This window comes from Lygodium microphyllum, chromosome 30 (genome assembly GCF_053477565.2).
Source record: "Lygodium microphyllum isolate KBCC chromosome 30, Lygodium_microphyllum_v1.1.10, whole genome shotgun sequence".
In the NCBI taxonomy this organism is placed as follows: Eukaryota; Viridiplantae; Streptophyta; class Polypodiopsida; order Schizaeales; family Lygodiaceae; genus Lygodium; species Lygodium microphyllum.
The window spans coordinates 34,253,403-34,264,739 of record NC_141164.1 but is presented as its reverse complement, the minus strand read 5'-3'; the positions used below and the strand labels follow the sequence as shown (position 1 = coordinate 34,264,739).

The 11,337-nt window shown below is 41.4% G+C and overlaps 1 protein-coding gene across 4 annotated transcripts in view; it reads left to right on the top strand.

The window, feature by feature from the left end:
• Nucleotides 1–229: 229 nt before the first annotated feature.
• The window catches only part of LOC148009711 (uncharacterized), an 89,670-nt gene continuing 78,562 nt past the window's right edge, over nucleotides 230–11,337 (top strand). For all 4 annotated transcript variants that reach the window (XR_015689789.1, XM_087673460.1, XM_087673458.1 and 1 more), the window contains exon 1: nucleotides 230–588. Coding sequence is in view for 3 of the 4 variants with exons in the window: in XM_087673460.1 (XP_087529586.1) it covers nucleotides 397–588 (192 nt within the window). In the remaining variant the exon portion in view is untranslated. The remainder of the gene's footprint in view (nucleotides 589–11,337) is intronic.

Genomic DNA, 11,337 nt, shown 5'->3' with positions numbered 1-11,337 from the left:
ATGCTTTTGTGTTACTAATCTTAAGCTACATGTGTAAGAAAGGTCAGCCTGATGATAAAAATCATCACTTGTTGTTCCAGAAATATAATTTAATGTTAATAGAAAGGTGATAATTATCACTCGGAGCAACCAGTAATAATTATCAATGCGATATTTTAGCGTCTAAATTTTAAAAATTATTAGTTGTTCTTTTATTTATAATGTAATTTACTTTTTCCACCAAGAGGAGCGTAACGCTTACGCCTCGCGCAACTCCATCGGGCATTCACAAAACAACACTGGACTACCATTTTGTGGTTGGATGCACAAGAAGAAAAGAAGAAGCAGCAGCAGCAGCAGGAGAATGCTCTCACTGAACATACTTGAAGAAGAGACAGAGAGGCAGATACGATAATCATGAACGAGGAGGCACGCGCAGGTGCTTTGGTGCAGTGGGAATGGTGTGGAGATGGCCTTGAATGGATTCCCTATCTGCCTTGTTCGTCTGCCACTATAGAAAATGCCTTCCAGTCCGGCAAAACTTCTGTCGACCTGGTAATAGGCCGATCCTCCTACACCATCAAATTCACGCCTTCCGCTGCTCAGCAGGTAAGGTATCCCCAAATGCCCACCTGTTTTTGGAAAGATGTCAATTCTGAAGTCTTGGTGAGCAATTCAGCACTTTCCAGTTGAAATACAATTAGCTGTGCTTGAATTGAACCGTCCTTATTCAATGCTGCTCGAATATGTCTCACATTTTCGTCACAGTTCACCTTCCTACTCATCAATAGTTGACTTCCATAAATCTTTACAATATGACTTATTCTGCAACGAAATGGCAATTGTACTTGTCCATAAGGGGGTGCCTCCGCGAGACCCCTCCAAATGTTAGGTGAGAGAGCTACAATATGGAAGGCATCTTTGCTGCTGTGGCCTTGGAGCTTGCCAATGTAGGCCATTATGGTCTTCACTATGTCACTTTCATCAGCGTTTAATGCATAGCAAACTTCAATTGGGGTCTTCATCTCTTCATTCTTTAATCCGAGCTCTTTAGCCATCTCCGAGGAAACAAAGCTTTCAAGTGGAATTTAGGAACCTTTGGAGGCTCATAAGGGTCCATTTTCTTTTGATATGATGGTTGCTTTTGCTACTATTTTTGTCCTTATTTTGAGGTTGAATACTTCTCATGATCAATTGTACTTTTTAATCATTCTTTTGGAATGATTTATTGCCATTGCACTTCATTTTTCACGTCTCAACGTGATCAATGAGTTCCTTGAGACTAGAACAATGATAATGATTAAGAGCAATATAAAGTTTAAATGTGCAAACCTCCTTTAAACTTCCCAAGCTTTTCAGAGTTGCTGATTTTCTTGATGAAAGCTTAAGTTACTCATGTTTCTATGCTTGGTTAGATAAAACAAAAAATTAAGTATAATACACAATGGCTTAGATAAAGTGTTGGATATTCAAAAGTAGCTCCTAAAACCTCTTTGTATGGCCATTAAGTGACTTTTCCTTTCCTAGAGCCGCTTCCATTGCATTGTTACATCTCTTTTGAAATGAATGGGAAGAAATTAGTCTTGTATCATGCGAATGAAAGACCACTAAGATTTTGGGGCAGCATGATTGTGTTTTAACCCCGCCAAGTGTGGGCTAGGTTGGTCAAATGTAGACTTGCAAATTTAATTGTTTCTTTTTTTAAATCTTTGTCACGACCATATATAAGATTTGAAATTGACAAATAAACTTAAGATGAAGATTAGGATTTTGGAAGTCATCATACATATTGAATTCGATCTTCTCTCCAAGTTGACATAATGACTTAGGCTCTTCTTCTTCTTATGCCTTTGTCCATGACCGGATCTTAAGATTGAAGATGATAAAATGGTTAATAAGGATAAAGATGGAGATAAGGGTGAAGAATATCAACGTTACTATCAATGACGAGGTCACCATAGTATTGCAAAGAAATGCATTTTCTACAGAGTGGTCGATGGGGATGAATATGTAGACAAGGGTGAAGAATGTCAACGTTGTTGTCGATAACGAGGTCTTACACTATTGTAAGAAACGTGCTTCCCACAAGTAGGAAATGCTAGAAATGGTTGTATGTATCTAAAATGTAGGAAACGTTTGGATTGAGTTTTCATGTTCAAGTGTCAGAGAGAGAACTAGGGAGAGAAGAAGAGGAGAGAGAAAGACTGCAGTGGAGAGAGAAAGACTGCAGGAAGAGAGAGAAATAGAATGACGAGGAGAGAGAAAGACTAAAATTGGAGAGAGAAAGACAGGAAAGATGAAGAAGCCATGGAAGCTTGGAGCAAGAAGGGAGAGAAAGATTGTAAATGTATTAATATGTCAAAAGATGTGGAAATTTGCAACTTATCTCCTTATATACCAATGTCAGTGTGACATGGCATATTATCAACATTTTAACTATTTCCAACTTCTTACAATCCATCCCTTCCCAAAAGTTTTTGTCCTAAAAAACAAACCTAGAAACAAGCTAAAGAGGAGATGGATAGAACAGAGTACTACTCTGTACAGCATTACAAGGGATAAAAGAAAAGATTACCTAATACTTAATAGTAGTACTAATCTATACAGGAGGTCAAAATCAGCCTGTAGCCTCCCGGATCAAAAGGAAAAGTTGTATCTTTGCCATGCATAGGATCAACTTTCATAAGATCGAAATCAAATACTGCTGGAAACACGATCATCATGATAGTACTCACTAATAAAGTCTCCATTGCATGATGATCTTCCAAGTCCACATGCTGTCCATAATCTTCCTTCTTGAACTGAACTTCTTGTTGTTGAACTTCTTGTTGTGGACTCATACCAGAATGGTCTTCAACAAGATGTTCTCCATCATTTACATCATAATATTCAAATAGCAAGATTATTTTGGCAGACTTTGCCCTACATGTGGCTTGGTGATTACAAGATAGTGGCTTAGCACAACGATAGCATAAGCCCGCAGCATGCAGTTCCCGTATTGTATCACTAGTAAGGTGTCTAACACGTTTAGCTTTAGATAGCAATTTACACACCTGTTCATCACCATTGGTCAGCTCTATGATAGTTTTGACATGCTGCTCATAGTCATCTTGCTGTTCATGCATAACAGATAGCTGTCCATGCTCAACATGTACAACAGATGGCTGCCCATGCTCATCATGTACAACAGATGGCTGTCCATACTCATAACCATATTGCTCATGCTGTCCATACTGCATATGGTGATAATAGTCCTGCTGCACATCAGAGGGACAGTTAGGTTGAACATATGCAGTTGTTTCCACTGCAGTTTGCTGCTCACATTCGTAAGCATGTTGCCTTTGATCATTGATCCCACTGTATTGGTCATAATCACTTGCTTGCTGTTGATCAAAGCTAGAAGTGTACTGATAGGCATAACCATTTCTGTTACATCCATAAGAACTATGTTGTTGAAGAGATGGATGCTCATAAGCATAAGCATGTTGACCATAATAACCATTCTGCTGCCAAGGTTCAATGGAATGATACTCTGCATTATGATATGGTACATCATATTTATAAGCATTAACATGCTGTCCAGATGTACTTGCATACTGCTCATATTCATTTGCATATTGTTGCTGTTCATATTCATAAGATGTATATGGATCATAGTGTGTACCATCAGCATATAAATGCTGGCCATGAGCATAACCATTTGATTCAGGTCCTGCTGTTTTTCCCATAAGAGCAATACACTGTTGAATCGAAACTACAAGTTTGTCAATATTAGCTTTTGTTTGAAGCTGATCTTGTCCAAGTTTGTCCATTTTAGCCTGTGTTTGAAGCCAACCTTGTCCAAGTTTGTCCATTTTAGCCTGTGTTTGAAGCCAACCTTGTCCAAGTTTGTCCATTTTAGCATGTATTTGAAGCCAACGTTGTTCACTAGAGCTGGAGCTATTGTTCTTAGCTGCCATTGCAGTCAAGTTGAAGAGATATGTTTTTCCTGTCCTTGCCTTAAAATTCTGGTTTCACACCAACTGCCACAGTAGTAGGCAGAGGGGTGTGGTCACACAGCCACTTTGCCAACAGCATATGTTTCCCCAGGGTACATATAGATTTCAAGGCAGACTGTTTGATGCAATGCCTGCAAGGTCTCCAGTTTTCCCCTTTGTTCTCACAGCTACCGGCGACTCGGTTAGGTGTGCAATCAATGGCCTGCCATGCCAACTGCCTCTGTATTGCCTTCACTTGAATCTACTACAGATGATTGGACATCACTTCTGGGGCCATCAGCTTTTGTTGCTAGCTCTCAGCCTCAATGGAAAAGATGAGAAAGCAGCAATCACATCCGCTCCAAGATTAACTATGCCACACGATCACCAGTTTTTATTTGTTATGGCTGATCAGAGAGGTTAAAGAGGATGATACCAACAGAATTGAAGGGTGCCAGGAATCTCACACCACATTTGAAAATGAGGAACATGCACTACAAGAAGGTGTCATTGGAGAGACTAGTCTAATTCATCCTGCTAAGCATGCCACACAAAATCTTGCTGAGCCACAGGGAAATGATGTGGCCACTGGGGATCGTGACTTCAATGATGTCAATTATTGTAGGAGCGATTAGAGTCAGTCAGTAACTGAAGTGGAGTCAGTCAGTCTCACTGTGTCTGTCTATGTTATCAATCTGTGAGCTTGAGTTCTAGTCTCTCAACATGGCCCTATGACTACAGTGAGCAGATCTAGCATTTACAGACCAAATTTACAAACTACCCATTGTAAAACAGTCTGGCATCTATGGTGGTATTTCAGATTGGGCACAATCAAACTTGGTGGTATTTCAGATTGGGCATAATCAAACTTCTCGGCCCTTCCCGCAACTCAAGGATGGCAACCTATCATCATCCACACATGATACCAATGCAGGCTTGTCATTACTGATGGAAGCAATTATGCCTGTGTGAGGTTCTCCTTCGTCAACATCAAACACAGTAGATTCAGGACCAAAGTCATAGAGCACATAGCCAAAAGCCCATGTATCTCTGTTTCTGCGGTGTTGGACTGGCCATGGAGCCTTCCCTGTTTCTGCTGCTGCTTCTTCTCTGCATCAGAGATTCTTCCGCGGTAGCATCATCCAGTGCCGAATCCGAGGAGGTGACATATGGTTCTGTCATGAAGCTGATGCATGAGCGCACTAAATTTAGGCTCCATTCACATGATGTACCGTATGGTTCAGGCAGTGGTTAACAATCTGTAACCCGTTTTGGAGGAGTTGAAGATGCCAACAGTTACTACATTGTCAGACCACCAGAAGATTCCTTTGCTCAACAAGGGAACAAAATTCCTGGAGTTCTCATCCAGGTATTTGAAGGCGAGAGGGCCAGGACCAGAGACAACAATTTGCTTGGCAAATTTGAGCTATCTGGCATACTCCCTGCCCCCGTGGCATCCCTCAAATTACTGTATGTTTCGGCATTGATGCCAATGGCATCATCAATGTCTCTGCAGAGGATAGGACCACTGGCCAGAAGAACAAAATAACCATCACGAATGACAAGGGAAGACTGAGCAAGGAGGATATTGAGAAGATGTTGCAGGATTGGGCACTTCAACAGCTATTCATCCAGCATGTTTTGGCCTTGCTATGCTATCATCTAATGCGGAATCCATGGATAGCCTCCAATGCTGCGTTGTCCTTGGAACTTCTCCACAAACCTCCAATGCTGCGTTGTCCATTCATCCTCCAAACAAACTGGAGATTCTTGCAGAAAGTGAGTCTACCGACAATTCACTTGATGCAGGTGGTTTGCAACATCAAGCTTTCTGCCAGGAAAGGCTTCATGGATTGAGGCATCAAACCCAGAACAAGAGCATGGCAGTCTTGCTGAAACAGAAACCAGCAAGAAGTATTTTGAGTTTCCCTACAGAAATTTTCCTTCCAATATAGAAGCAGAACCGGTTATTGAGGTTGACTCCATGGATAAGCTTCTAACAGAGGACCCTTCAAGGGAAAGAGACAGAGAAATATCCCTGGTTGCAGAGGATTTGTATGTGTTCAAACTACATTGAGGGATAATGTAGAAAGTCTTGTTAATACGTTTGTAGGTGATGAACACATCAACAAACAAGTGCATGCTGAATTTCCTGACAGAGATTTTGCAGGCATCCCTCCCGACCAGCAGCGCCTCATCTTTGCCGGCAAGCAGCTCGAGGATGGCCGCACGCTCGCTGACTACAACATCCAGAAAGAGAGCACGCCCCATCTCGTCCTGAGGCTTCGTGGTGGCATGCAGATCTTCGTCAAAACCCTCACGGCAAGACCATGGACAAGGATGTGGAGGAGGTCTCAGAGTTTAGGGAGGCAGCTCAAACAGGCAGCTCTGCCTTGATCGAATCCCCAAGCTGGCAGAAAATTGCATAAGGCCTCAGTGACATGATTCATTCTCATGAGAGAGAGTCGTCGGTCACATTTGAAAGATTTAATGCTACTATTTCTGCTCATTCCTCTGCATTAGTGGCGTTTCTTTCTGGCTGTGTTTGCGTCTGTGGAAGACTGAGACTGTGCACTTCAGGGTCGATAGGTAGAGATCCCTGTGCTGCCATGTCGAAACCATCTTCTGATCTTGATGACCTGATCCTAGACGCCTTCTGGAGGAAAGGGGCACGGCCGCGGCGATGATGACGATGACCTTCTAACGATGAGCCTATGGATTCCAGCACAGCAGCGACAACGATGACGACTTCTGGGATGACAATGCAGGCGTAGAAGCAGGCGAAATCAAACGAAGTGCATCCGGCTCCAAAATGCCCCTGAACAAGCGATTTGATGCTGCCGACAAGGATGATGATGACCTCAACACAGCCGCAGGATATGCCAGTGATGTCTCCCTTGGCAATGACCTTTACAAGGATGATGCGGGCCGAGAGCGCCTCTCGGCTGTATCAGAGGGAGAGATAGTACTTAAAGACCTTCAAACAGCTCTTCACAACCAAGAGAGGGAGATCTTAGATCTGCTATAGGAGTTGAGAGCCTCGAGAACTTTCTTCTCCACAGCCTTCTTGCTTTAGCTACATCACTTTGGCTTTCAACAAACACTCTGACTCTGTACTTCTAGCTTCATTGCACTCCAGTTTTCTCATCTTCCGCTCCTGCTCTCGTTTCTCTTCTTGCCTTCTGGCTGCCTCAGTTGCCTCAAGAGTCTTCACTCTCACCTCTCTTTTGCCATTGGGATATGGCAAGGGTGCTTGTTTCTTCTGAATAAGATCCAAAAATGAGCTAGTGCTCACAGCAAGATTGTAGCGTTTGTGAAAACTTTCTGGCAGCAGCTCCTTGTGTTCTCCTTCCTCTTCCTTTGTTGAAGATGATGAAGATGAAGGATGATCCTTCTTCTAACTGTTGTTGCAGATGGTGGCACATGGAGAGAATGGACTGATCTCCTCCATGAAATCTTGAAAGAAATACTTTAAAATTGGCATGAGCTTGCAAAACGAGCTACCATCTTTGTATGTCTGCCTCCATTTTTGGTCCAAACTCCATTTAAGACTCCAAGAAAGGCTGCCAAGGTCTATGTGGTCTTCATGAAAGCTGCCATTAATTCTTCTGCATGCAGTCCTTGTGGTCTGGAGGTGTAAAATCCCAAGAAAAGCTGTCATTAATGCTTCTGCATGCAGTCCTTGTGGTCCAGAGATGCTTTGGAAACTCCCCTACTGCTCCCCGTACTTGTGTACCTGTGACTCAAAATTCCATGTAACTAGAAAGTTGTAACTAGGTAAAAATGAGGAACTAACTGGGACCAAGAACCTAGGCTCTGATACCACTTGTCAGAGAGAGAACTAGGGAGAGAAGAAGAGGAGAGAGAAAGACTGCAGTGGAGAGAGAAAGACTGCAGGAAGAGAGAGAAATAGAATGACGAGGAGAGAGAAAGACTAGAATTGGAGAGAGAAAGACAGGAAAGATGAAGAAGCCATGGAAGCTTGGAGCAAGAAGGGAGAGAAAGATTGTAAATGTATTAATATGTCAAAAGATGTGGAAATTTACAACTTATCTCCTTATATACCAATGTCAGTGTGACATGGCATATTATCAACATTTTAACTATTTCCAACTTCTTACATCAAGTGATAGAGGTTAGCCAAAATTTGTATGTTAATATATCATATAGAGACATAGATTGTTATTGTAATTTTAATAATTATACATTATATGCTTGAGTTGCTTTTAATATATGGTATTATGTGTCATGGGGACGTGAAATTTTGAGATGCTTTAATCTTGCCGATAATATTTGATTATGATATTAAACAAATGTGTAAGATTGTTTAGCACATGTGATGCACATGGCAGTTATTTCATGGTAATAGACTAAGGACCCTGAGGATGCAGTGGGTGTTAAAGGAAAAAGTTGTAATAAGTTATGTTTAATAAGTACTAGGTAATACCCGGTGTCAAACCTGGGCCTAGACCAATTTTATTGGCCACTAATGTCAATAATGACATTAGAGACTAGACATTAATTAATTAATTAATGCTAGTCTAAGGCCTAATAACTGCTCAGGGATACTTGGAAGACAAATTGGCCTAGCCAATTTCATTATTGGCTGGTGAACTTAATTTAGTAAGCTGGATAATGTTGAAAAATGGGATTAGAAGGCTATCACTTGACAAAACTTGCCCATGTAAGTGGGAAAAACGTTTTAAGGGGTTGGTGGAAGTCTATTCCAGCTATTTGAGAGAGAAGGAGGCTCTTAGAGAGTAAGGAGAGATTACTGATGTGATTTGCAACCACTAAGGATTAGTCCTTCAGCATGTGATAGTAGTTTGGAGCCCTCCAAGAGTAGGCGACAGCAACCCAAGCTCCTCTTGGTGTAGGTGACAACATACATAAGAGGGGGCAATAGGCTTTTTGGTGGTCCTAAGTTGTAGGTGACAGCTTTCATAGCTGTTTGAGTAGGGCAACAACAGTTTTTTAGCGTTTCTTACGATGAAACTTTGAAATTTCTCTTTATAGCATTCTCTCTCATTTGCCCAACTATCAGAGTTGAGCATTTTTCAATAGTTTGAGCCATCAGAGAAAGATTTCAGTCTATCTTTGTTGTAAATCCTAATTTATAGCAAGAATTAGGGTTTTGATGGCCGCCTCGGGACGCGTGTGCTCAGAATTGAAGGCCTAGAACTTGAACTCCATAGCTGAAATTGAGAAATTTTAGGGAGATTCAAGAGGCCAGCCAGCCAATGTTAAATTTGGGGCTGAATTTGTCTTTCAAGGAGTAGAGTGAATGCCAATTCCTAAGCAAACCAAGGGGCAAATTGGTTTGGAGGCTTGTTGGTCATTTATGATAGCAAGAGGGACTTGGATTAGGAAAGGAAGTTAGAGGATATTAGTTATCCTCTATCCATTTACAATAAAAGTTAAAAGAAATACTGCAAGAGGCGTCGGTTTTGCGATCAACAGGGTGTCCAATGTTCAAGAGTAAAGTGGCAAAGTGTGCATTTTCAGTTTTGTGACTTTGTTGATTGCTGTAATTAAGTGCTTAAGTAGGTTTCACCACCCCCTTCAAGAAGGAAGATTGGTTTCATGGTTCTATCGTTGGAATACCATCAATTCTTTCAAATTGGTGGGCCCGAGGCACTTGATTGAAGGTTAGAAGCTTTGCACTAGTGCTGAAATTGTATTCAACTGAGCATTACATCAAGAATGCCTTTAGATAGTGGGATGGGATCAAGCAAGGATGATGCCTCTCAATCTGAAAATTCACAAAGTGTTCGGGAAAATACAATGCTTGATCTTGGATAAGGCATGCATCATGGACAACAAGTTGATAATGTTGATTTAGATTAAAATGCGGGTCCTTCTTGGCCTTTAGAAGCTGATGATTAGCAAGAGGAAGAGGAATTTGATGATCAGTTTAAAGATTAGGGATAATAGCTGAAATGTTTGTGCAATTGGCAAATGATTTTCAATTCATGCGCTTTTTGAACCCCTTAAAAGAGAGCAGCAAAGGCAAGAAGAGAAAATTGACGTCAAGAGCTTCGGGACAGTAAGATGCACCAAAGGAAGAGCCAATACTGCAGCATAATGTTCTAAATGTGGGTAGTGAGCATAAGCAAATGATGCTAGTGGGGCAATTGATGCATATGCAAGGCCACCTTGGAAGTGCCAATCTGATGTTTTTTTGGACAGAAGGGCATATATGCAATTATGGGGCAGCTAGGTTACTTTGGCGGTAGCACTAGTTTCCATGCTATGGTGAGGTAGGGACCGGATACAGGGATGTATGGCACAACTCCTTATGGTATGCAACAACCAATGTGTGGCCCATTGTATTCGAGTATGGCTGGCGATATGCATAACCCCATGTATAGCAATGTTGGCATGATGCTGGGGTATAAAGTGGCAAGTTTGGCAATGCATATATGCAGTTCACTATGCTTGAGACTCATGGTATTAATGCTGGTCATGCAAATGCTCCGTATAGTGTTGGTCACGAGGAAAAATATTGCTAGTAATGCATGTAATGTATGGGAAAATGCATCTTGGTATAGCTGGTAGTATGCAAATTTCCATGCATAGTCACATTGCAATGGTCCACAATATGCAAATAAGAACGGTTACTAATGCATTTGGTGCTCCTAGCATGTTAGGTACATGAGGGGCTAGTCAACTAGATGCAATGTTGTATATTAGTTAAGTTGGAATTGCAGCAATGTAAAAGTATAAAGCATCGCAATGCTTAAGGGAAAGAAAGGCCTACAATCTAGTGGAGGTTTCGAGGCAAGTAAAGTTAGAAGTAAAGTTTCCATATGCTTCTTGGTGAAGCTTCAGCATTGTTTCACCAATCGATGCAAAGTGGATGACTTGGCAGACCATCCTCGGTTTATTAGAGCTGTTGGATCGAGATTGAGTGACCTAGGATTGAGAGTGTCAGATTTTGTGTAAGGAGCAGTAGAAAAGAGTAAGTCACAAGAGTGTAAGCATGACTCAATGGGTATTTGGTACAATGACAAATGTACCACTTTTTAGGTTTAGATAGTATATAAAGTACAATAGAGTAAGGCTACATTTGCACTCGAACACTGAAAAAAGGCACAGTAAGCCTTTATTCCCAACAACCTCCCACTTGAAGGCAATGTGCTTGAAGGAAGAGAAAAGAATCAACTAAGTTTATGTATGTATAAAGCTGAAATACACATACTATTCAACCCCATCATCTGGCGGCAAATGAGCAAATCGCTCTGCTGGAAGACCCTTTGTGAGGTCTGCAGGATTATCATTTGTATGTACCTTGACAAGCCCAATGCTCTTGTTGTTAAGTACATCCCTGATAAAGTGATACTTCACCTGTATGTGCTTTATCTTTGCGTGAAAGAGAGGA